At 38.1% G+C, this 27,125-nt stretch overlaps 1 protein-coding gene across 1 annotated transcript; it reads right to left on the bottom strand.

Annotated features, from left to right (window-relative positions):
- Positions 1–1,855: 1,855 nt before the first annotated feature.
- On the bottom strand, positions 1,856–26,665 carry SLTM (SAFB like transcription modulator). The gene is made up of 20 exons (XM_026856460.1): positions 26,641–26,665; positions 18,103–18,167; positions 17,645–17,830; positions 17,164–17,211; positions 16,140–16,167; positions 14,320–14,788; positions 13,706–13,755; positions 11,656–11,774; positions 9,899–10,048; positions 9,698–9,807; positions 9,529–9,608; positions 9,069–9,160; positions 8,695–8,858; positions 7,467–7,641; positions 6,755–6,879; positions 5,474–5,644; positions 4,333–4,647; positions 3,732–3,882; positions 2,841–2,995; positions 1,856–2,507 (listed from the first exon to the last, which is right to left on the bottom strand). The coding sequence occupies exons 6-20, from the start codon at positions 14,691–14,693 to the stop codon at positions 2,399–2,401; spliced, it is 2,340 nt and encodes a 779-aa protein (XP_026712261.1). The 5' UTR covers positions 14,694–14,788; positions 16,140–16,167; positions 17,164–17,211; positions 17,645–17,830; positions 18,103–18,167; positions 26,641–26,665; the 3' UTR covers positions 1,856–2,398.
- Between the last annotated feature and the right edge of the window lie 460 nt (positions 26,666–27,125).

The following is a 27,125-nucleotide window of genomic DNA, read 5'->3' on the forward strand; positions in this document are numbered from 1 at the left end:
CCATTAAGAAAGTGTCCATGGGTAGAATAATTTCAAGAGACAAATCTCTTGTACTGATTCTTCAACTATATTTTGGTAACTCTTGAAATCACTGGTGGTGTTATGTTAAGGAATGTGATTGGTCACACAATTGCAGTACAGACACATGAAATAAGCAGGACCCTGGGTTTGATAACAGTGTGTACTTGCAAAAAGAAAACAGTTCATCCTTCCTCCCAGGTTTTAATAGTGGCTCCAGTTATCAGCCTCTCTATAGGCTGGGCTCCTGAGATTTCAGTTAACAGTCTTTTGAAAGTCATTGTATGTAAGTAAATTTAAGTGAGCCAACTTACATTTCATTTAGGTTTTTAAGTTCTTTCCTAGTAATAAAGGTTGGATGAAATCCTTTAAAAAAAAAAAAAAATAATCTTGCTCTGGAAAAGGATAGACTTCTGTTGATCTAAGTAGTTTGAAAAGGAATTGCCAAAAACTATGAATTTATAATTTATTCCCCATCATCCTAGATTGTTTCAATATTTTAAGTGAGACATCTGCATATGCACAATCATGTTTTCATTGAATTAAGCAAAAATGTGTCAGGAACTATTATTTATACCTGTAATAGTTGGAATGCACCTCTTGTTGGTCAGATAGCAAGTCACATCTCCAGTATTATTTTTGTACCTCTGTAGCTTTGTCTTTTAAGGTTACAAACTTCCCTGTTTCCCATTTGATCCATTAGACACTACAAATTCACCTTAGAGCAAATACTTATTGTGTGTGTTGTCATACCCACTGAAGCACTGACTGAACTTTTTCAAATTCACTGTTAACTTCTTCTTTCTCTTAAACTCCTGCAAAAAAAAGTTCAGTAAATTGAACTTAGAAGAAAAATCAAAGAATTGAACAACAATAGACATATAAAATGCATCAAGTTGTTTAAACCTAAATTTGTCACTTGTGAATATTCACAAATGATTTGTTATAGAAAATGTTGTGATAAGAGGTTTTTCTCTCCTCCCACCTTTCCTGAAAGGCTACTTATTCAGACAGTTTAGTTTAACTTATTTTCTGCTATTTCATTCCTCTGGAACACTGCAGATACTTAGCAGTTCTTCCATGCAGCAGAGACTGTGAGAGGGGCAAAGATCTGGGTGCAGTATCTGTATGTTCTTACCAGCTCTTGCTCTAGAATTTGTAACTAAATCATTCTTTAGAAGACAAATTTTCAGTTTTTAGTGAAATGCTACTTTTGCAAGGTTGTCATGTTCTCTTAGCAAGGTCCTCTGTATCCAATTTGGCAAAAACATGTAGTGAGTTGGATTTGCCTTTTTTTTCCTTGCTGAACAAGTGGTGTAACTCCTGCCTGGGTAATAGATGAGTCTTGGACTGACTCCCTTATGTTTCTCTGACTGGGCCAGGTCAAGAAGGATTAAACATAAGCCATTCAATGTTAAACAAAACTAAGATTCAAAAAGATGCATCCCTTTGGCTTGAGACCACATCAACCAGCAGTCACGGGTGTACCTGACCCAGACTGCATGTACAGGATTCCCCAACTACTGTAAACAGTGTCCAGGGGTGGGAGTCTGGTTTCAAGAACAGCTTCAAAGTTCTGCCAGAGCTTGGCTAAACATAAAGAGCAAACTGTCAGATTATTTCTTTAGGCCTCCCATGAGTGTTCCTGCCTCTTTTGGTATTAATCTTTCTTTTGCTATTAAATATACTTTTAGATTTTCAATTCCATAATAGTGAAGGAGACAATTAAGTTTTGGTTGAAGCTAATGGCACCCCTGTTTTGATTTGCTCTATGCCATGTTTGTTACTTATGTCTTCCTTCCCCAAAGACTGTTTCAAAGACTTATTAGAAGCTATACAGAATATGAAGGTTTATTTCAAAAGAATACATTTGCAAGAATACACATAAATGCACTCAATGTAACAGTACCTTCTGCAAAAATAGGTTACATAATACCCAGTAATGAAAGAACAATCTTATTTCTCTACAAATTAGAAAGCAGAGATAATAGCCTGGACAACCTTCAAAATGGAGGTTATAGTTGTGTATGTTGTGATAAGTAGCTAACTTTAAAGCATGACACCACAGAGCTAATGTTGGTAAATTAAACTACTAGCACACAGCTGCAAACTATTATTTTATACAGGATTAACAAATATTTTGGTTCCAATTCGTTTTTACACAGCTCTAGTGCCTCAGGGAAAATGCTTATCAAAGATACACAAAAACTATCGAAAATTACAACGTAACTATTAAAATGCCTCCAAAATTGAGAGGAAAGTAATCATGTTAAATTAAAAAAATTTAACCAGGACTTCCAGACAAGATTTCCTGTTTTTAATCAGAGAAAGTTTACAAGAGATTTCAATAAGTTATCTTGAAACCAAGCAGCTGTAGATCTTAGAATCTTCGTGGAGGTCCACCTTTAAAGGGCTTAAATCCTGAGCCGCTTCCCCTCTGCATGGAATTGCCTGTGATCTGTACAACTCTATTAATTGGTGAAGAGTTACTGGAAACAAAGAGTTTAAAAAAGTGTTAAGTTATGGTAAATATCTAAGCTCTCTGCACACAGGTGATAACACAGTGACATCTGACATCACTCAACTGTTAAACTAAGTCTCAGAAGAGACTTGAAACCACCTAAGAGGCACCTCTGGAAGAAGCCACTCTGCTGCATGGGTGGGCAGCGCTGCCTCCAGCGCCAGGAGAGCTGTGGAGCCAGGCGCTGGCGGAAGGTCAGGTCTGTGCAAGACCCCTCCCACCCTCCCTGCCCTGCTGCCCCGCACAGCCACAGCTTTGGGACCGGAGCAGGGAATGGAGAGGAAGGAGCGATTTTTTGTACCTTGTATGTGGAGACATCATGCCACCTCCTCCACGGCCATCCCCCATTCTCCTGGTGTCATGATAGCCACTTCCTTGAGAACTAGGTCCATGCCATTCTTTTCTTGGTCCAGTTTCACGGCTGTGGCGTTCCACGACATGTCTGTCCTCGTAGTGCTAGTGAGAAAGTGACAGTGTCAGAACTGGCTGGCATTGGCACATGGAGGCATAGTGTGTTAACCAACAGAAAAGGAGCTTTGCAAGAAAGTTAAGCTTACAGCTTATATAATATACAGAAGTCGAGCATCTTTCAAGATTTCAGTCTGTAGGCAGCTAACCCATACTTAAAGGGTCCTGTTAAACTCCATATAATAAAAAGAAACTAATTTGCAGTTACTGATTGAGTATGAGGGGAGTGAAGTTCTGTGATCTCATACTGGGCTCCCAATTCTGCCCTGATCTTATAGAATTGCTGACAAACAAGTTCCACATAGCTACAGAAACACAGTGTTTTCTCAAATGCTGCAGGATCCATAGTATGGAGTTAAGACGAGTCTTAACAGCAAGTTTTTCTCTCAGTAGTATGTTACAGATCACAATCACCAATTGCACTGGAAGGAGCAGGCAGGGTGAGGATAAGACCCTGAAAATACAAGCTGACAGATTCTGAAAAGCCTCATCAGGAACTCATTCAGGTATTGTTCTGATCTACCTGAAAAATGCTAAACAAAGAATTGAGTATGTTTTCTACAACTTCTTGGCTTATTAACAACAAAAAAGAACCTTTAAAACAAAGAAAGCTAACTTGAAAACAGCTAGCATGCTTGGGTAAAGATTTATATGCTGCCATAGTCATTTTTCCAGCACAACTTGGCATTTTCCAGTCTCATGCACAAAACACAAGGTGGCTCACCTGTCCTCCACCTCGTTCTCCCATCACGCCTCGTTCTCCTTCCCTGCTCCCATAGCCAGAAGCACTGCTGCGGCTGCCAGGGGGGGCCCCTCTCACGTGTCCAGACACTTCTCTTCCTGATCGATCTGGCCTCTCACCTCTGTAAAAATTGCTTTTATCAAAATTTTGGTTTCAGTATAATAGAATTGGTACCAAGTCATAGCACACATAGTAGACTTCAAAGATTCCTTTGTTTTTCAGGTTCCTAGCAATGTGCAGTTAGCTTCTTGGAAGCATTCTTTCATATCTATGTGGTGCTTGAAATATTTAAACCCTAGCTGTTATTTGTTTACATCTGCATTCTTGCCCAAAAGCCTCCTCACTCTATGTTGCTACACACGATTAAGAACAGACTGCTGGGAGTCAGCATCGAGTTCAGAGGTGAGGTTTAGCACACATGACCACCTACAAACAACCTTAATGCTTCTGGAAAGTGACTTTGCCATTTTTTAGGAGGGGTTCTGTTTTCTCTTTACACATCAATTCTTGAGGAACTGCTACTGTGGACAAGTTGTACAAGCATCAGTACCCTCCTTAGTCTGTTGGCTGGCCAGCAATTTACCTGCCGTCCCGTTTGTCCGTGCTTATGCTTCCCTCGCCCTTCCAGTTTGTTTGCCTTGGCGGATTTGAACCGGTCTCTCTGGGATGTCGACCATGTGGTATTTCAGGTCTGTCGTGAATTATCACTGTTCTTCTTTCATCTCTGTCTCCTCGCACTTCTCGCCTGTCTGAATCTCGAAGTTCACTTCTGGGCTGTGGTGGTTCATTTCTTCTGGACTCACTGAAGTTCTTGGGGTATCTCTCAAACCCGGGCTCTTCTCTTCGTGCTGTTGGGCGAGTCTTTTTTGCTTCACCTTGATTTACGAAACGTTCTCGCCTAAGTGGTTAAAGTAGGAAAAAGTCATTTGCTTGTCTGCCGCTTTCCCATTTCTCAGCACAGGTAAGCACATGTGCGAGTACACAAAAATATTATTCATTGGTTTATTACATGTTTATTACTATCTATGTGGTATGTATCTCAAAAGATCCTTCCCACCCCAAATTATATTCACTTCTACAGTTGTCATTTTGAGCTTGAGTTCTTACAGCCAGTTTAACATTTCTTTATAAGTTTATCTGTGCACATGTTGGTCAGTATAATTTAAGCAGTAGTAGGGTCTCCTTTTTGTCTAGCATGAAGCAGGGGAAACAGTTTATTTCTTGAGCCAGCTAGAAAAGTCTTAGTTTACAGCAACAGAAGTCCAGAACCTACAATTACATAGTCTTAATTTTATAGCTGGTTATGGAGATAAGCATGAACTTGGATCTGGAACCAACATTTACTGCACAGTTGCATGGATCCTGATGAGTGGGACTCATGCAAGTAATGCTTAAACTCTCATTAAATCAGTTGCTTTTAGCCTTACTTCTTAAGGGGGTAAGTTGCCAAGTAGGACACACCCAATCCATTGTAACCCACTTATGACTAGATGTGAAAGGGGAACAACAGCAAAAATTCTTTCCAAATGTCACCCAGAAAAACACCACCAGGCAGCTAATTTAACATCCTTAGAGAAAAGTGGACAAGATTCCATGACATAAACAACCAATCCTGAAGACACAAGAACTGTTGGGACCCTACTGCAATTCTCTTGCATTCAGAGCTGTATAAAGCTTTTACCACCATTTCAAAGTTTGAACAGTTAAGAGTTATCTAAACTTACCTATCAAAAGATGATGATGGAACAGAAGAACCTTCTGGATATCGTCCCCGTTCTCTGTGATCAAAGTCATTAAACCTGTTCTGCTGGCGACTGTAATCTGAACTGTGACTAAAACGTGCATCTGTATCAAGAGCCATCTTCTTATTCTCATTCCAGTAAGGATCATCTCTCCTTTAACCAAAACAAATGAACCCTCATCAGTTACATATATCCAAATCAAGGCCTAATATGCAGAAAATTGTGGAGTCAGTTGTCTTTTAAAGACTCTCATTTGGCCTTTGAAAAAGCCACTAAAAAAGGTAGACTCTTTAAATATTAGTGAACAAAATAAGGAAAAAACAGAACACCCCTCTGTTTCAAAGTGCAAATTAAAGAGACAAATATCAATATGTACTAAAATCTGAGCAATAGTATAATGTGTTAGGCAGTGTAAAACAAACAAAACCCCAACAAAAACACCACCGTAGCAAAGTTCTGCCTTGAAAACAGTCTTCTAGGAAAAAAGCTGCCCTCCGGGGAAAAAAAAACAAAACAAAAAACAACACACACTCCCAAACCAGCCACAACCCAGAACAGCTTTCTCAGGAAATGATACTGTAGGAAACGTCACAGCCTTGCTTACTAGAAACATTAAGGTACAGAGTCTCTACGGCAAGAATGTGAGATACTAAAGCATATAATCAGTAGCCTTGAAAAATGAAGCTGTTTTTTTATTCTTCTTGTGAAAAAATATTAGTATTGTGCTAGTGTATCTACCGTGACAGCTTACGTTCATCTTCTACTGTACCACTGATACGTCAGTTTTACGGTTAAGGTCTCAGTCCTATTCTTGTAATCAAATAAATGTCAAAGCCAGTTCAGTAAATGTGGCTCAAACAGCAACTGACAGATGTCATCAGCTTCAATAAAAATGAAAAGCCATCACACTGACTTCCTGAACCACCTACTTAATGAAAAATGTGAATTCTTTAAGAAGTAGAAGCTAGAAATTTCAACCATTAAGGCAGAACAGCAGCTTTTCTCAAAGGCACTGAATCATGTCATGCTCTTTTTTGAACAAGGAGAATTAATTCACAAGATGCTTCTCTTATTCCCAAACTCTCTTACAGATAAGGTGTGCTTCATGCTTGGCATAAGCTGGTGTCAAAAACAGATACTGGAAATCCAGTTTTTCTGTCAAGACTTGTTTCAGGTACAAATGCATTTTCAAGTCCGACAAGGCTCTGGTAGCTGTTTCTTTTTAATCAGTGCCGTAAAACAGTGGTTTGAGAATTAGATTACCTGTGATCTACATCACGTGGACGTTTCAAAGAATTCCTCTTTTCCTGCTCATAACGAAGCTGCTGCTGCTGCCGCCGAAGTTCCTCCCTTTCCCGAGCAATGCGCTCGGCTTCCTTTCGACGTTCCTGCCATGGAAGGGAAGGGTGAGTCAACACAAGGAACAGAACTGCTCTCTACTGCAGATACCTACAGAACAGTTAGCAAGTACACAGAATTAACAGCCTTTAACTGAAAACCACCAATTATCCCATATAATTAATCCTTGGATAGCATCTAAGACTAAAGACTGCGTAAGCATGCTAGATCTAGAGAAGCTATTGGTTGTTAAGACAGAAATATCTCCAGTTCATTTCTTGTATTGCTACTGTATTTGTTGCCCAGAAACACATCTCATTATGTTTGCAGAGATACTCTCTAGGAAAAATCTAGTAAAATTGTGCAAGACTAGTATGGGCAATATGATCTGCTGTATTTCAGTTTTAGAAACAGATACATACAGCCGCCACATAAATCAGTAGGAAGAATTTGTCAAAGTACTCACAAGTCACAGACAGAAGATAAAGATTACAGTTATTGTACATGATGGATCAGGTAATATTTGGTGGGTTCTTTTATGGGCTGGATGGAAGGGTGAAGAGAAGAATTCACCACAAGTGCAAACTGGGTTATACTCCAACATGATATTGCACTACAGTCCAAAATATATGCCCACCTGTTCAATACGAACACGTTCTCTTTCCAAACGCTCCCGTTCCATCCTTTCCCTCTCTAGTTTTTGCCTTTCAATTTCCAGTCGTTCCCTTTCTCTCTGCAAGCATTCTTCCCGCTCGTGCATTATTCGTATGCGTTCTCGCTCACGACGCTCCCTCTCAGCAATTTCTCTTCTCCTAAAGAAAAAAAGAAAGAGGTAGCAGAAACTCATCTGAAAAATTTTCTCATCCAAAACTAACATCACCTTAGGCATAGACATTAAAAAAAAAACACACCACAACTATTTGAGAGTAAGCTCTTGCCAGAAGTCCTGGTATCAGGAGTCCACTCCTTTTAGTCCCAAGTAGCCAAACTGGTCTTATCATATTCTACAGAACCATTTAAGCAGACAACAGATACAGAAGAGTTATATAAAGAATCATCATTCCCGATGTATTTTACACTAGATTCATATTTCTATGTTGTCATCTGTCAGACGTTAATACCAGCTTAACAAAGAATATGATTCAGGTCTTAAAAATTAATGCTATTTTAGCTCCTGTCCTCTTCAAGAACTTGTTTTCTTTCCAAAAATAAGAGAAGAACATGACTACTCTGACTTTACAGGTTAGGTACACTTGTCAACAGCCTCATTTTGCTTTCTTCTTCCCAGCTCCTATAGTACATCTTACAAGAAGGAAGAAAGGCATTTTTTTCCTTTAAGCTTTATTCTTGATGAGAATTCCCTCGTTTAGAGAAATCCAGGTAACAACACAAGTCACCTGACTACCCTTTGCAAACTTTTGGCAATATGAAAAGAGCAAAATAGAACAGTGTAGCACTTCAGTCCTTTTATTTAAAGGGACAAGATTGTATTATGCTTGATTTCTCATTTAGATATACAGCAGTTCTCTGTTTAAAAAACAACTGAAAAAACCCAAACACCTTCTCTGGCCACATCTCCTGGTCAGCTTCTCATCTTTTCAAAAAGAAGACTGGCATGCAGTAATGCTGATGAGATACACCCCCCATAACAAGCACTAAGCTGTATTTGTACATATATGACTATTAAAAGGTTAAACAAAGGATATTGGAGTCTATTAATTCATATAAAGATACTGTTAGGGAGAGTCCCAGACTTTAACATCTGAGTAAAAGGCTTGACAGAATGCATTCTGATTAGGTTTCTAAATATAGTATCTGATCAATTAATGTATAAAATAGCCTTTAGCAAAAAGTTGAATTACTACCTTCGGAGTTCAACAGCTCGTCGTATTCTTTCCAATCGAACCATGTGTTCTCGCAATCTCTGTTCCTTCATCTTTTCAAAAGGCAAGATATCCTTTCTACCCCTGTATTCCCTGAATTTCACTTTATCTTGAATAATACGCTCTTTGTTCCTCAATATCGGTGGCTATAGATAGAGATTACAATGGTTATTTCGGAAGTCTCATTCATATAGGGAGATCACTGGATGCTATGTTCAGGTATCATTAACTACTTAGCTATTCCAAAGCATACAAAGCTTCTGTCTAAACTTAACAGTTTGACTCTTCACTGAAAACATCAACTGTAAGGTAGTATCAAACCAGGTAAGGATTGCATTAAATCTATAGATACTTACTTTATCAAACCTTCCCCTTCTAACTGTCCTAGTGTGGCCTTGGTCTCCTTTTGTTTGGTCTAAAACTACAACTTGACCTGGGCTTTTACCACCTAGTGAATGGGGGAGAAAAAAAAAAAAAAAAAAATTCTCCTTAGAGAAATTTCCAAATCTCTAAACTGAATTGTTACTGGCAGGAGAAGCATACCAGCACATCTCTGTAATTAAGTAGTAATATAAAATATGGAAGCTTTTACATCAGCTCTAAAATAATACGTTACTGCAGTCTAGAAAAAGAACAGGTGTATAATTGTCTGGTTTCCAGTAAGAGCAAAAACATGCCCCCAAAACAAATCAGACACAGATATTCAACAGGAGGAAACATGGCTATATTGCATACTTATTCTTTTCTTGTCTTCATTTTTTTTAGTGGATTCTTGATTAGGGCCACTTGCTCCATTATCACTCTTCTCATCTTTACCTTCTGTTTTCTTGGCTTCTTTACTTTCTTTTTTTTCAGATTTCTCAGATTTCTTTTCTTCTTTTTTGGTTGATGGAGTTCTTGTTAGGAAAGAAACACACAAATGCAATGAGGAAAATTCAACTTAAAAGGAGTTCTACAGCTTCAGAAGCTACATGAAGTTTCTTACTTGCTGGCTTTATCACTTGATGTGGTCTTCTTATCTCCCATGCTTCTACCCGAACCAGATTTCTCATCACTCTCCTTTTTCAACTCCTTTTTGGAGGGATCACCTTTCACCTATATGTTTTTTCCAGAAGCAAGCAGGTTAATACAGATTCTTGCATAAGATGGTCTATTCTGGGAAAGGTTTTTGTCTTATTAAACCTACTTTCTCAACAGAAATCTGTTGTCCATGCAGCTCTGTTCGATGGAGGTGTGCAATACATCTAGCCACTTCTGTACTAGAAGACATTGTTACTATGCCATAACATTTTGCCCCTGGGCTTCGTGCATTTGTGACCACCTTTGCACCAAGTACCTACATAAACAGGTAAAATTTAGGTTTTGAGACAGTTCTAGTAAGGAAGCAATGGTATTCCAATAATATTTTTACCCTAACATATAAAAACAAGAACCAGCCCAACAGCAACAGAAAAACCCACCCCACTCGAAGGACTGACATGCCAAGTCTTCCAAAGCAGGTAACTGCATGGCAAGTTGCAGCTTTGGGAACTTCATCCCAGCTTTCACATCAAGGCATATGAATGTTTACAGCCTGTCCTGACCAGCCACAACCTCAGGCATATGATCTAAATGCTTCTTTTGACAGTTACCCTCAAAATTCATTCACAGAAACACCACTGATATGAATTTGATGGTTCATCTCTGACAGATGAACCCCACAAACAAGTCAGCAGCTGCCAATGGCAGGAAAACAGTACTATGTAGTAACTTAATAAGTGAGCCAGTTCTTCAAAGGCATCTAGCAAATGTGTTCATTAAGCAATTTTAGCAAATTAGCTCTTTGATACCTGCTTCTTGAGAAAGCATTAAGCTTCGTGTTCCTGCTCCCTGACAGAATTTCTGTAACTACTGGAGCCAGTATTCTTGATGTAGTGATGCTCTAATGAAACAATTTTATATTTCTAGGAGCCTATAATGGTACGCTCATTTAGAAATTAAGTATTTCCCAATTAATTTAAAATTGGGAAGCTAAATAAATACAGGTACCAGCATCTTTACAGCTAAAACAGTCCAAGAAGTGGAAGTTTCAACAAAATACACTCTCAGGTTTCAACACTTGCGAAGGCATTAAATAAAATCACCTCCTAAATTAATTATAAGAATCAGATATCCAATAATCAGCACACATCCTTGGTATTCACAGTGCCAAGGTTCTGACTAGTTCAAGATGCACTAATGTCATAGGCACAGGCTTATACAAACACTATGAATTCACAGTTATCAGCAACTCCTTTGAGAAAAGGAGAACAATTGCCACAAAAACTGTTCTCAGAAGACTGCTTAGCTTATGTGGATTCTGCATTGGTCTATGGAACTTGTATGTTGAATTAAACCAAAATCCAGGACAATAGATTTACTTTAAGCAGCCTGTAAAGAAATTCATTAAGTCATTAGAAGAGTGAGTTCCTAAAGGAACAGACATAAATGATAGTTTTTACCTATTTTTCCATTCACAAGCCCTCAGAACACATTTTAAAGAACACATTTTTAAAGTCTCCCAAAGCAGCAGGTTCTAGAAAAGACTGTTTATATTAAAATTTTACTGGTTACCACATTATCTTACACTCATGGTTAAATACAGTCACTGCAAGAGAACACAGCCATCATTTATTTAATTATAAAGAGTTTTTTTAAAGCCAGTCCTGACCATTCATATTTGTGACACTTCTTTTGCATCTAATCTCCACAGGAAGAAAATTTCTTATAAAATTAACACACAGTTCTTCCTGTAAGCAGGCACTCTTACTTTAGATGCTGAAAGTACTGAGTTTTTTAGATTACACCAATTAGACCATTTCCTCTCAGACTTTTATTTAAATCAAGTACCACTCCATTTCTGTAATTGAATAGAGGATGGGAAGGAGACACACACAACACATGGCATCACACCCCATGAAATACCTTTCCATATTTGCCAAAGAGATTTTTCAAGTCGGCAGCTTTTGTGTTGGAAGACAGTCCGCTAACCCACAGGTTTCTAGTTGAACTTCCACTGCTACCACTAACACTGCTTGTACTTCCTGAAACAAGTTTCACAAAACAGCCAAAAAATTAAGGAGACAAAGGTACCAAGAATACTGAACTGTTGCTGAAAAGAGAAACTTAGCCTGTTACCTTTAAGTAACTGTTTATCCGGTTACCTTTCTTGAAAAGACTTCTATATAAAAAAAATATATGCCATAAGATTTCATTCATTTTCCCATGTATTGAGACCAACAGCTTGGCTAACTCATACCCAAATGACAAGAGCTAAAAAACTAATACAATTTGTTATAGGCATGCTTTACCCCTCATTTGAGTGTGTACATCTAGTTTCAACTTCCAGTTCTTAGCAATAATGTCCATCAAAAACCATTTTTTTTTAGCACCCAACATTTGTTCTTCATCAGTACATCTTTACTCACAGTACCCAAGAGATGGCAAAAAGGTAGATAGAGAGTTGGTTAATGCTAGCCTCCAGAAGAACGTGGTCATTTCCACAGCTTCTTCAAGTATCTGCCCTCCATCCAGAGCAGCTTTTTAAAAATACTGCTGGGTGGAGAACTGGATGTAACCCACCAAAATGATTTCCCACATATTAAGGAAAATACTAAAAAGCTGGAAAAACATCATGTGCCTCAATCACCACCACCCCCACATCAGCCATTTTTGCAACAACATAGAACTAAGCACATGTAATCTTATTCCCAACATTTTTTAGTCTCGTCTTATTTAGTTCTGCTTGGTTTTGTTTGCTGCTACATGTACGAACTGCTTTTGAGTATGTTAAAACCTAGCCAGTCATACAGGCAAGACCAGAATGGACCTCCAGCTGAACAGCTGGAAAATCTGGTGGTATGTAGAGTTTTAAAACAGAATTTATCCTCCTTGAGGAAAAAGGGTAGTTTTTTCCTTCTTCAATGCATCAAGATGAACCAAGAGCAGAAGGCAACAAAACTCAGTTATCGTCACACTGGGATTATCTTGATAATTCCAGGTATCTTGATAAACCACAACACTCTTAAAATATCATTAAAGAGCCACTATACTGGCTTTGGCTATGTATTTTAAGACAGCCTTATGGCAGTTAGTTATATATGCTACATGAATACAGCAGATTTGCTGTATCTTCATTTAATTTAATTGTAAGCATGTAACTATCATGAAAGGACACACATCTACAGAACACCAAGTTATGTCTGTCACAAGAATTTCTCCTCAGAAATTAATTCATCAGGTAAAGTTTCATTCATCCATTAGTGATACACAAGAGGTTCTGTGACAGAGGTTTTTGGCAGAGCAAAATAAGGAGACACCTGAGCTTATACAAATGCATTTGTTCAGCTATGAAGCATCAGTATAACTGGTGACATTAACATGCTCTTGAGCTCCACTCTGTGAATCTGTATAATACAGGGGTTTACAGTAACAGATGGGAACTCCCATGTAGACAAACAGGTCTAACTTTAATGCATTAAATAGCCACAGTTGCAATTTTGCTAGTTGGCATCTCAGCTGTTATACCTGGTCTGAGAGTTCACTTTAGTTAAAAATGAGCTAGAATTAAAAAGACGACAAAAACTTTCATTGACGTTACATTTAAGCACTCACAATTAATTTTTGCGTGTTCTGCATATAACTTAAACTGGTTTAAGTAACTTACAGCAGGCTTATCTGAAAATTACACCTTCTCATCAAAACAAAGACTTGGAAAACAAAGTGGAATTTGCTCTCAAAAGTATTTTGGAAGAGGAGAATTATATTTTCATTGAGTCTTTAGAATAAAAATTTTAAATCTGACAAAGAATCTGGCATAAGGAGAAACAATATAAACACATACATATAGCTAATAACTACTGCACCTCTAGCACAATTTACTACAGATGGACGAGTTCAATTATATAAGCTGTTTTAGCATGTGGCAAGCAATTTCTCAAACAAGACAATACTACCCTAAATTTGTAATAGTTACCTTTATCATCCTTTGACGTTGTCTTGCTTTCCTTAGATTCCTTAGTAGAGCTAGAGAAGCAAATTAAAAATCAGAAGAAAATTGAAAATACAGAATTTGATAAGTGTTGCATTTTATACTACTAATACTAATAGACAAGTTAACATTTCAAAAAATAAAAATAAAAAAGGGCTAGACTGTATATTTGAACAAATGATTCCCTCATGGATTCTTGCACTGATTTTCCCCAAGATGCCTGAAGATCTAGATTTTCTGACAACTCTATTCAGTGGATATATGGCAATCTTCTCCAGATTTCAGGACGGGGACTTGACTTCATTTTGTGTTCTTAGAACTGATAGCTGTTCATTACCATCATCACAAGGACATTTAAGAAAATCGTCAATTTGAAAAAAATAAATAAATGCTGACAATTCGACAATGCAATCAGTAGGACATAGTGTCTATACGAAGATCTTGAATTTTAAAAAGTAACTTATGGCGGTCAAAAAAAATCTATAGGCAGGAGCATAGGATACTAATTATAAGATTCTTGCTGCTACCCCCTTAATGTAGAGTGATCTTATTGAATGCTGGTACTCAGTATCGTAAAGAACTGACATAGAAAAACAAACCTCTTTGCTTGACCAGAGGCCCCAGTAGACGAGGGACCTTTCTTCAAAGTATCCTTTTCTTTGTCTCCAGATTCTGCTTTCTTTGAACTTTCTCTGGCTTCCTTCTTGACGGGATCACCCTTCACGCAGTCTTCCTTCTTACCATCTTTATGGTTCTCAGTCATCTCATAGTCCTTGCTTTCCTTCTCCAGGCTCTGTGAAATGGTATCCTGCCCATCCTTTGGCTTACTTGCTTCAGAATCTGTAATTTTCACATTTTTACCTGTTTCTAGGAGGTCATCACCATCAAAATCCAGAGTGATGGCATCTTCAGCCTGGATTGTAACCGATATGTTATCATCCTCAGCTTCTTTCACAGAGGTGTTAGCTTCCATCTCTTCATGAGCCGTGTGATCAGCCTCAGCTAGGCTTTCTTCTGAAGGAAGAGGTTTAGATACTTCTTGTGTACCATCACCAGAACCTGCTTTATCTAAGAGGATTTAACAGGAATAAATATGGCAAAACAAGAAGTTTAAACAATTTCATATGCATAAGCTAGAATAGGACCTAGAAAATACAAAGCCAGTTATTAGCACTGATGGAAGGTTAGAAAAAAACACAAGGTGTATTAACACAAATATAAATCCTTTACCCAGGATCACTTATTCTTCATGGCAAAACACATTTTCTAGAGACAAATACCAAAACATTAGGAGGGAGAATATGGTTCCATCCTGGAGATACCCGTTCTTCATAAGTATCCATTTTTCAGTTTAGGATTTAGCGTTCCAGAAGAAAATAGTTGCTTTGGATGCTCACAGTTTGATTTAATCTGTCTTTGAATCTTCCTGGTTCTAGGACTTCTAACCTTCCCAAATCCGAAAGAATTACAGTCTTGGAGAATTTCAGCCAGTCTTCCCCACTGGTGTCCTCTTTTGCTTTTCCTTTCTAACAGTTGTTTGGCAGTCAAGCAAGCTGTACAGGGCTGCTGCAGAACACAGACAGGTGAGCTTTAATCCAGAGTTCGTAGACAAATGGTTCTCAGTCTTCATCCACTGGACAGACTTTTCCATCTCAGTCCCACACAGGCATCTCCAATCGTGTTCTTGGATTTGCACAGATGAGATGCTTCAGCCATAGGGTCCCTCGTACACATGAAGTCTGTAGTTTTATCCTGTAACTTCAGTAATGTGTTTATTCCATCTTGTGTAAAGTGATGGTGTCCCATGTCCTTTCCAGTCCACAATACGTAGAATCCTTAAGACTTCTGTCCAGGAAGTCTGTTTGCCCAAATGCATTACATTCCTTCTATAGTTTCACTAAATGAGCACAGCTTAAGAAAAGGTAGCCACTCCACAGGTTCCCAAACACTTGTTTTACCATCCTATATACAATGGTATTTCCAAGTGACAGTAAGCCAAGCATATGACGGTCCATACATTGTGGGTGCTCAATTTCAGTGTAAGGGTGTATCATTTCACTCAAACATCAGTTACTGCAGTGCAAGTTGGAAGTTTTTGCATCAAGACTTACCGTATATTAAAATCAGAGTCCTTGAATACTATGTTTTTTCATTAAGAATCATAGTATTACAGCCATATTATACATCCACCACAGTAACTGATCAGTACTGTAATCAACTCTTAAGAGTAAAATAACTCTTAGGAGTGAAATAAACCCACTGACTGCAGTGATTCCAGGTGCTGAGCTTAATAAGGAGACAACTGATACTTAGTACTGGAGACAAGCCTAGTATTAGTAAAGAGACTGAATATTACAAGAGAAAGTTGTCTGCTCTACCAGACTAGAGATCTCTGAACTCTATTAAACTTTAAACATACCTTTCTCATTTTCTTCATCTTCACCATCCTGCAAGAAAAGGAAGTCAAGACTAAATATCTCCTACTTTAAGCAGAACAGTTCATATTTTCCACAGAATTTCTATCCCATGAAAGCAAATCAGTGAATGAAAAACTGCTTCCAAAAAAAAGATGATCTAGAAACCAAGCCCATGAATATCCGTTGTCAAACTACTGAAAAATTGGATGAAACTTCACTGGTATCTACTTGCAACACTTGCAGTTTGCAATTGGTTGGAACACACAGCTATTTTCTTCCCCCCTGTTAACTCAACAGGACATTTCTAAAATGTCCTTCATCTTGCTGAACCCTTCAGAATGGATGTCACACTGCTGACCACTGCTTTCGATGAGATGCAAGCAAGCAATCACTAGCTTTAAAAGCTTGGGACAGAAGTCAGAAACTAGGCAGACATCCTCCACTAAGTACTTAAAAATGAAATGGTGATTTCAACAGGTATTTACTTGTTTATCATTAGCCTCATAGAGCAAGACATGATGTATGAGATGTCCCTTTTCCAACATCAATTCCATGCAATACAGAATGAATTTCTGAACTTCAAAGATGTTACTGACATTAGGTATTAGCAACAAAAAACCCCAACCAACCAACCACACCCCTGCAAACATTCTCCCAAGGCAAACTTTTACCTTAAAACAGGAGTTCTAAACTCCTGAATAGGCTATAGATACTATATGACCATTTGGCACAGCCTTCTACAGGACTTTTAAGAGAGTTTGAAACATACTCCTTGCTAAGTCTATGTGCTGAATACTCCCAAACTGTAGATGGGAGTTTGCATTTGAATAGGACATCTGATTTGAAAAATCACAATTATCTGCATTATAAAAAAAATATGAACGAAAGCTTCCCATGCTGTTCACCTTTACTGTATTACATCATCTGACTCTAAGATGAATGCTGGAACAAAAATTCAGTCTAAAGTGATCTTTTCCAACTAAAAAGACATGAAAATCAGCTTAATGGAACTGATTTGGAACTTACATGGACAGTTGGAAAAGTGTAATCTTCTACATCTTGACCTTCATTTTCCTATGAGAACATAAAAGCGACTTGCTCAGCAAACTACTTGTTAGACACTTAAACACTGAGAGTCAAGAGATCCGGTTAACTCGGAAATATTTTAGTTACGTGGGTACACACTCAGCAAGGTGAACATCAATGAGCAGTTCTCGTGACTTGCATCCTTCAGTTCAGTGTTCAGATTACGTGTGTCACAACTAGTACCAAGGAAAAGGACCACTTATGAACTCTGCATGGACTGCAGTAGAATTTTATCAATCAATGCCACATTTGTTTCAGAACTATTCAAACACAAGTCAAGGAGAAGGGAAAGAAAAAAAAAAAGGTATGAATTATCGTTCCAAGACAAACTGAAACTAGTTTGGACTTCCTAGTAATACAAACATGCTAAGGAAAATGTACCCTTTGCTGATAAAAATGCATGTAAAATACAACAAAGTACCTGACTTTCAGAATCCTTTTCTGCATCTTCTGTTGTCTCTGCTGGCTCCAGGTCATGGTATCTTTTCTTTTCTGCAGATAGTAGTTCTTTAGAATTCAAGTTCTCATCATCAACAGATTCTTTGAAGTCCTTTAATTCATCATTTCCGTCTTGATCACTTGCATCTTGAGTCTCCAATTCACTTTCCTTTTGGTGTGAACAACAAATATTTGTCATAACTACGGGTATTAGCTATATTCTGAAAAAAAATCACTGCTAGAATCACTGTTTCTGCAAAATACTATATCACACCCATATTAAAAATCTATAGCATGTTTAAAAAACCCCACACCTTCACACAATGCTCCAGATTTCCACGTAAATTAGCTCAAAAAAAAAATGAAAGCTTTCTTTGGTAGAAAGAGCCAAATATTAAACTTAAATACAAACTGGGGAAAAAATGTACATACTTTTATTACCTTGACAAACGAATCATCTTCAACTGAAGCATCACCAGTTAATTCATCAGCTTCCTGCTTTTTACCTGAAATGACAGGATAAGCTAATGACTAGAGCTGCCACATACAGCAGACTTTCTTTCAACACTGATTATGTGTTGGGCCTTTATTTATTATTCTTTATACGCTCTAGTTTATCTGAACTGTTCAATATAACCCTCCCAAATTGAGTATTTTTAAGGTAAGGAGAAATAAACATCAGCTGAGAGAGCATGAACAATTAATGTTGTTGCATAAACAAGCAGTTACATCCAAGTTAGTGATTTTCACACCAATCCTCCTACTCTGAGTGATAATGGAATTCAGGGTAACATTAAACTGCACATTTCTAGAATCACTGGAGTTAACTAGACATTATGACTTAAGACTTTGGAAAGGTCTTTAGCATCACTGAGGATAATCACTTATAAAGGATAATTAGCATCACTGAGCAACTTAGGTTAAAAGGGACCTCTAAAGATCATCTAGTCCCCCCAGCCTCCTGCTGAAAAGCAGAGCTAAGTTCCAAATATGATCAGATTGCTCAGGGCTTTACCTAGCTACGCTTTTGAGTATCCACAAGTATGTCAATTGCAAGCCTCTCCATGCCACCTTTTTCAGTACTCTTCATCACCAGAGAGAACAATTACCAGAAGAATTGAGCCAGGTGAAGCACTTGGGTTTTCTACATGTTCTTTACTGTACTAAAGGCATGTTCCATTGAAGAATTCTATTCTTCCAGCACAGGCACACTTTTCTCTAATAAAGGTGCCTCTGTGGAAATAACTACTGGACATAGTTTGCTTTGGAATCATTTGCATTTCCTTAATCTTCTGCAAAAACAAGATCAGAGAACACTAGATACAAATATCTCCAAAACCCCACACCTTTGTATAGCATTATATGTCTCTGATCCATCCTATCAAAGACTAGCCTATGCAATGGTTTTCAGTAGCTCAAGATGTAAACGAGATGGCAGTCATGATCAGCACTTAACATTTTATTTTTTGACATCAACTCTTCCCTCACCCCTTCATTCTCTAATGAATAGCTAAATCAATTTTATAGATATTCAAAAGGAATAATAATTTAAAAAAAAAAGCCAAAGTTTGAAATAGTATGAACATTTCTGCTAGCTGGAATAGTCAATTTTTGTCAGCAATTAATTTCCATAGTCATATACCGTTCTTAACTTGCATTTCAAAGCCAGAAACTGCTCAGCTACAGGGTAAGAAGAGAGACTGCTGGTTTGATTTTACTTAGATTCCAGTTGGTTTTATTCATTTCACTGGCAGGTGGTACTCAGACAGTACTCCCATATACAGCATATTGTCTTTTACACATAAAGACATCTGGCATAAAAACATCTTGGCCACTGGTTTTACTTCATTTAAAACAAAACATTCCTGTTTTATATTTGTAATGCAATAGATCTATGAGATCTTGGTGCAAAAAGCCAGCAGCACAGGTATACTCAGGGAAGCTAGCTTTCCTCAGAAGGAGGAGCACACTTACACTGGAAAAGTTTTTTGATACGCAGGACAGCTGATGCCCAAAAGCAAGACTAACCCAAATTTTTTATTACTATTTGAGCATTCTGTGATATGATCCACAGCCACAGATATCTTCAATATAGATAAAAAGCAGCAAGAAATAGCAAGGATTTCTACATACATCCAACTGTTTTCTGTTTTACCCCTCTCGCATTGCAGTTCTTTAGTTTGTTAAACCTGAAACACCAAGTTTTCCCTGTATCCCATATCCAGCTAAGCATACACAGAGACAGGCAAACACAGAGCAGATGCTAGACATACTTAGCAACTATCTAGCATATACTATTATGAAAGCTATTTAAATTCACTCATTTTGACTGAGGAAATCTGGCAGGTAAACTAGAACCCAGACTTTATAGGGAACAAGAAAAAAAAAAAATTGACAAAACTACATTGTTAGTCTCAACATTCTGCAACAGCAGCTAGAAAACTGTATTTTATTGACATGTCCTCATCAAGAGGAAGTTATACCTTTCAGTAATGAAGCTGTCTGTATCTGTGTTTTCATTAGCCCTTCTCTAGTCTGTCTGTCTGCAGTAAGACCCATTTACTCTGAGTACCAGAGGTACACCAAGGCATAAGGAAACCTGAACAATGACCTTTGCTGTTCAGCTTCAAGTCAGAGTAAGAAGTTTGCTTTCCCTCCTCGTTCTGTGTTTCGGGGTACTTTGATCTGGCTAGAGTGACATTGTTCAAAAGCGGCACTTCCAAGCTTCTATAAGGACGGTTTTCAGATGTTGGTACAGTAACTTGCCAAAAAGCCAGTATCCACAGAAATGCAAAGCTTTTCCACACTGATACTCATCCACAACAGGCTACTGAAAGGCACGCTTGGCTCAATTTCACATAACTAAAATCAGATTGCAACAAACTCCTTTCAGAAATGGACTGTTTCTGTGAATTTATTCAAGACCGGTATCACTCTGAAGAAAATAACTGGGATTAAAATATATGTTAACAATCACAGTCAGAACAGCTGGACCTTCTGCAGACAACAGGCATAGCAGGTCTCAAATCACACAAGCTTTCAACATATAAAATTTCTGTACAGGTTTCCCCATGCAGTGGCTGTTGGAAGTGTTAGTGGCGTAAGCAGCACTCCCCACAAACCTAACACCACAGATAGTAATTTACCTTGGGATGTTAGCACTCCTTTACGAGCCAGGCTCAATCCCCTTCCTGGCAATGGCAATTGCTACACACCATACAATTGCAACGGACTATTTACATAGAGAATGAATATTCTCCTTAGAAGTAAGATGATGATTTAGAACATCTTTAAAGTGTTGGTTTGATATAATGAAGGTTTAGCTTTAAACTTATTTACAAGCCTTATAGTAGCATAAGCTTGTTCTACCTATTCATGTTCCTCTACGTGAGAAATTCATGCTGAGTGTATACAGAATTATAGAAGAGTGCATTTTGGACAAGTCTTAAATACACTAGACATCCACATCTCATGCAAAAGTAGAATGACACACTCAAAGTTCTGGAAGAATCTGCATTTGCATTTCTTCTGGTACTCCCGCTGAAACCCCCAACATGGTTCTATATTGTACCTGATGCTAAAGATTCATCAAAAATACAGGACAGGAGGCAAGAAGGAGGGGAGAGAAAAATCTTTACAATGGAATCATCTCTTCATAACATTATTTAGTTAAGAGGTCTGCTGCAATTTGAGTAGTATAATTTGCCACTATATTAACAAAAGTAAAATATCCTGTTATATTTCTGTATTCTTAAATGGTATCATGGTAAAAAGAATACTTAAGTCTTCTACAGCCTCTGCAGGACACTGCTCTTAGTAGTTTATGGTTTTTAGAAAGGATATACTTTGCAAAGATTTACCCTCTAGAAAAATCAGACTTGATCATAAGATTTGCCATCATTTGTAATCATATGATTAAATCTCCATAACACTTTCTAGTACAGCTCATTAGAGATATCACTCACCCCCACCTTAATGAAACTGCTTAGGAAGCATTTGGCAAGATTACTTCTTCCTATCTGAGGGCACATGAAAGCCTTACCTACAGTTGTACACCGTTTATATCTTCCTTCAATAAGGCATGATTACCACAAACAAGGAAAACAACTTTCTAGTATCAGAACCACCTATGCAGTGTTTCTACAGTTCAGCCTGCATGTTATTTTTCAAGTGTTCATTATGACTTACTGTATCTTAAATTTCTATCATCAATACTGAGTTCAGGAATTTTAGCTTAACAGTTCCCTCGCTCCAAAGATTCTTTTCTATAAATCATCTACTCATTAACACGCAAGAAGACAGTCTAATTTAGAATTATTGTTCTCCTTACAAGTAATTTACATATATCTTTCCTCAGAAAAAGGAGAATGTATTCATTTCCTCATAACGTACTCTATCTTAAGTAAAACACTTGAGAAAGAGTAGGGTCTCTCCAGCTGGTTTAATCTTGATAGAAATATTTAAAAGTTTGCAGGGCTGAGGGTTGGACTTGATGATTCTAAGGGTCTTTTCCAACCTGAATGACTCTGATGTGTAGGGATTGAGAACCACTGGTCAGATACCTAGAAATGGTAATAAATTAACAAACCTACTTTGTGTGTCAATTAAAACAGATATGCCTGGTACTGCGTGTAAGGGTACACACACTGCCACCGCCCTGCCAACATTTGGGAAAGTCACTTTTCAGTCTTTACTATTTTATTCAGCAACTGCAAGCAGATCAACAGAATTGGTCCCTGAGAAGAAGCAACAAAGAAGCTACCTGCTTGTCTTAAAAAAATAATTTTAAAAAGCAGGTCAAAGTTCAGGAAGAACATTCATTTAGAAAATTTATTCTGAAAAAATGTATTTAGAAAAAAATTGAAAACTCCGTTATTCAAGATTAAAATCAAGGCATTGGTACGAGCACCCCACAGATCATGTTATGCCCCTAACATTTTCTGTGCAGTTGAGAATCCCTATCCTTCTCCAGCGATGATTCACTGGGCAGAACTCTGATCTACCTCTGGACAAGCTCACTGCACAGCACAGTGTTTCAGAAATCAAATCACAGAACTGCAGTGAAAGACGTTAACAACTCAGGAGAAATAATAAACGGACTGTTTAAATAGTTATTTTAACATTCCTGAAGGACAGACGACATCGTGACAGACTACTTCTGACACTTCACTCTCCTTTTGAAGGCCAGCAGTGTACAACTGTTGGGATTTTTTTCCAAAGACTGTTGGGATTTTTCTAAGTAACTAAACAGTTTTAATGAAGAAATAAAAATTATTTCGGCAATAGCATAAGCCAGCCACACTGTCAGCTGTAAGCATTTGATCTTAGAAGCAGTATTGTCAAACTGGAAATGCAGTTTGAAACCAGAGGGGTTGTTATGACACGAAATAGTAGATGTCTGACTGGCCTTAGAAACTTGAAAAGCAGCAAATAAACATCTCTGCTAGCATTAATACTCTGGAGTTAAAATTGATTAGCCTAAAAATCTGTTCTTCATCAACACTAAATTCCAAAACTTGGCAGAAAAGTAACTTTCAATCACCAAGTTATGGTGTGTCAGTATGCTACAGTATTTCCGACTACAGATAGTTCAAAGGACTGCTCACATCCAAAGAGTTTGAAAAATATTTCATACTAGCAGTAAAGTAACTTCCTCTAGATATCAGAATAAGCAGCAGAATGTTCAGGCTTGAAAAGAACAGCTTTTTCCAGAAACTGTCATCTTTTTACAAAAAGATAAATTTGTCCATAGCTACTAAATTCCAGGGTGGAGAAGCACAGTTGAGGCAATTTTAAGACGCAGCTCTTGGTATCTGTTCCATCTTTAAGTTTTCAAACTTTAATTGGCAAAACCAACTGATCTCATCTGTACAGTTCTTCTGTTAAGCTATTCTACAGTTCTTTACCCCAAATATTGAATTATATATTAGTTTCTGGAAGAAGTGTTAGATTTTTATTAACTTTGCATACAGGATTGATTCTTTTTGGACTACAGAACCCTTCTGCAAGCATTCTTTAAGTTGTGATGCAAAATCCTCCAATCATACACTTTCCCAGCGAAGACCCACGTGGCTCCCTCTATGTTATCTCAATTTTGGGTAAGTCAGTAAATGCCCTATATTAAGTATGACTCCTTTTTCATGCAGTATCTTGTGCTGCAGAACTTGGTATGGGACAGTGGCGAGCTGCTGTTTGTTTTAAGAGAGAAATAAGGTCTACATTCAAATCATTTAGTCAAGGCCTTTTTCTTCTACTCATAGTGTTTCATAGGCGTTTCTTTCCTATCTCATAGCAAGTTGGCTTTCTACCATCATTGCCAAAAGCTGGTCAGTGAAAAACTGCAGTATATACTCAGCTGATAAATCAATTTATCAGGCCATTACAAAATCTTCTTCTATGAAAGCAAGTCTCAGTCTCATTCCTGTTCTCCATTTTTGTCAACCCACACCAAAAAAAGCAATGAGAGGGAAAGCACATATATCACTCACATACACTGTTCCTGCTCTAATTCAGCCTGCATCAATATTCTAGATCAAGTTTTTTCTGATAGACAATGCTAGGGAATTAGACATCTCACTTTTTTCACAGACCTTAAGAGTTGCAGTAGAACTGGCGACAGAAGACGTTTAGATCTAAAATCGACAGCCATCTGACATAGTTTGTGATTTTTCACAAGGGAAAGCTCCTTCCTCCCTCCCATTCACCTCTCTCTGGCCGCTGTGAGGAGGTTTATCCATTACTCCCACTCCCTGGCCTTTTCTAAGGCTGTATTTTCTTTGTAAACAAGTATCTAATATTCTTATCCTTCCTTGTGCAGCAGTAACAGCATGAGGAGAAAAAAATACTATAGGACTAGCAGTGCCATTAATTTTACTACTGGACAGCAGTAAAATAATTACAGACCCATTAGTAGTAGTCTGAAGCTGTGAGGTGGGGGAAGCAAGCATTAGCAAAAGGCCTAGAGCAATCTGCCAGCAAAACCAATAAAGGAGGTAACATTTCTGGTAGTGAAGAGCGTATACAAGCACAAGGAGGCTCAAGAGAGCAAATTTTAAACAAAAGTTCCGTCTTACTGAATTGAGTTGACGGGCATGCATCTCCCACATGCCTTTGAAAGTTTCCTAGAGACATTAGGAAATGGATTTTTGAAATGCTAGATTTCTAAGTTTTGAGGGATGTTCTCTGGTTACTAGTAACATATTTTGGCAGAAGGCACCAGATGAGGAGATAACATCAGAATGAGCAGTTAACACATGCACAGAATAGTTAAAAAGAAGTATTTTTTTACTTCTAGCTGTAAGAAAACAGTAAGATCAAAAAAGATTTTCCCTAGACGAATTAGTGAGTTTTTCTTGTTCCACATTTGAAGATTAACATAGCATGAACCTCTCATACTTTCGGCACAAAACTTTCTCAATCCAAAAAGTAATGAGGAAAAACTCTTGGCCTTGTAAACTGAACAGATGATAACTTCATGAAGGTCGTATTTTATTCTGAAGTTCACCAGGAACGTACAGGTCCTATGTATGCCTTACGAATCAATTCCACAGAAAAAAATGGCAAGGAACAGCTACTACTGAAGCCCTGCCTCAGGCAGCAGCGTCACTAGCAGGCAAACTACCTTTGCAGATGCAAAATAATATAACTAAAGAAGCTGGTTGAAGAACATTATGCACATCATGATATTAGTTTGGAGAACAGGAGGATAGAAAGCAGCAGGTAAGAGAAGTATTCAATTGCAGCAGAACAAGTAGCAATTTAGATCTCTACACAAAAAATGGTGGAAGCATTTCCGTATTTAGTTTCCATGTAGTTTTCTTAAGCAAGTTACCTTTCCAAAGTAGGAAAAAAAGTAATGTCACAGAAGAAAATGAAACCACATTGTGAAACAGTTTACCTCCTTTCACTTTTCTAGTGTTTCAGAAATAGAGATAAGTTATTCAAACTTTCTAGGCACATACATTTTATTAAATTGCCCATTCACAGCACCAAAGGCATGAATAATCACTTCTGCCACAAAACTCAGCCTAAGACAAGTGACAGTGGTATAAGATTGATCATTTCCAAAACAGCACGTGTACGAACATCTACAGCCCATGTGTGAGCATTCTTAGCATGTATGTTCAATGAAGAGCGCTATCCATAAAACAGATTTCCTTTCCCAGTATTACTTGATCAGGGATGTTCCCGGAACAACAGAAAACAAAAGCCCAAACAAAAATCCCCTGAACCCAAACTTGGAAAACAGTATTTAAATACTTATGCAAAAGAAAACAGAGCCCACACAGTCACTGCCAAACAGATTCGTACAGCATCTAATTAATTATTTTTCACAATAGAAAGCCAAAAATCTCTCAATCAGACACTTTACAGTGAGCCTTCATAGCCCATTCGGGAAATTAATATTTATAAATCCTGTCTTCTGTAAAAAGTATGCTAATAAAGCCACACAACACAGTCCTCTTCAGGCAGTGGCCCCCTACCACTGATGATCGCTCATGACCAGCCAAAGTCCAGCATCTTCCCGTGGCTAAACAGCCTTAGTTGTGCCTTGGTGGCTGCACAGATACAGTCAAACACTACAGAGGTACCTGTATCCAGCACCAGAGCTACACTGCAGTTCTGCACCTGTAACGCTCCCAGTGCAGGAGCTCTGCTAACACAGCATTCTCCAAAAATCTCACCGAGCATCTACACAGCCTCAGCACAAGTCCCGAGGATCTGTGGGTAGTACAGCCACCACCTCCTACCACATCTCTTAACCCACCCATTTTCCATATATATCCAGCATCCCTATACATTGCCTATATATAGTGACCAAAAATAGATGAGCGAGGCAAAAGATGTCTTACAGGGCAGAAGTCAATCGCAGTAAAGTCACAACTGTATCCAAACTACAGGCCAGAGTTCCACCTTCCTGAAGGGGATATATGCAACAAGAACTGCTTAAGAACATAACGTATATCGACAGATCTTAACCTTTGCCTTTAGTTGGTTTCTTGGTGGGTGTGTCAGCCGAAACAGTTATTTCAATATTATCTGGATCACCTCCTTCCTCTTCAATAGCCTAAATGAGACAAAAAATACAGTTTTTAACGTATTTCAGTGGGAAGCTTGACAATTTGACTTCAGCAGAAGTCAGTGAACCAAACAATTATTTTTTTCTATCTCAGAAATATTTTCTAAAACACGTTGGCACAAACCTTTCACTTAAAGCTGGAGGAGAGGAAGGGAACGCTAACGATAATAGCAAGAGTTTAAGCTGGCAAAATGAAAATTTCAAAGTACAGCTTATCAAGTATCAGCTCGTTTCTCCTTGGGAACATAACACTAGAAGGCCACTACGACATCCATGATGACATTAAAGGCAGCACAACACCGGGAAGGAGGGAAGCACACAAGACCTACAGCCACAGCCAGCGCCGGAGCTCGCCCCGGCGGCCGCCTGACGAGCTCCAGCGCCC

The sequence above is a fragment of the Athene cunicularia genome, assembly GCF_003259725.1.
Source record: "Athene cunicularia isolate RWA chromosome 10 unlocalized genomic scaffold, athCun1 chr10_part1, whole genome shotgun sequence".
NCBI lineage: Eukaryota > Metazoa > Chordata > Aves > Strigiformes > Strigidae > Athene > Athene cunicularia.

Excerpts from the sequence above, each read along its gene's own strand:
- SLTM (XM_026856460.1), bottom strand. The coding sequence starts at position 14,693 with ATGGAAGCTAACACCTCTGTGAAAGAAGCTGAGGATGATAACATATCG. Across the intron at positions 11,775-13,705 it reads AACGTCAAAGGATGATAAAG|GAAGTACAAGCAGTGTTAGT; the intron begins GTAACTATTACA and ends AACTTGTTTCAG. Across the intron at positions 2,508-2,840 it reads ATGATGTCTCCACATACAAG|TAACTCTTCACCAATTAATA; the intron begins GTACAAAAAATC and ends CTTTGTTTCCAG.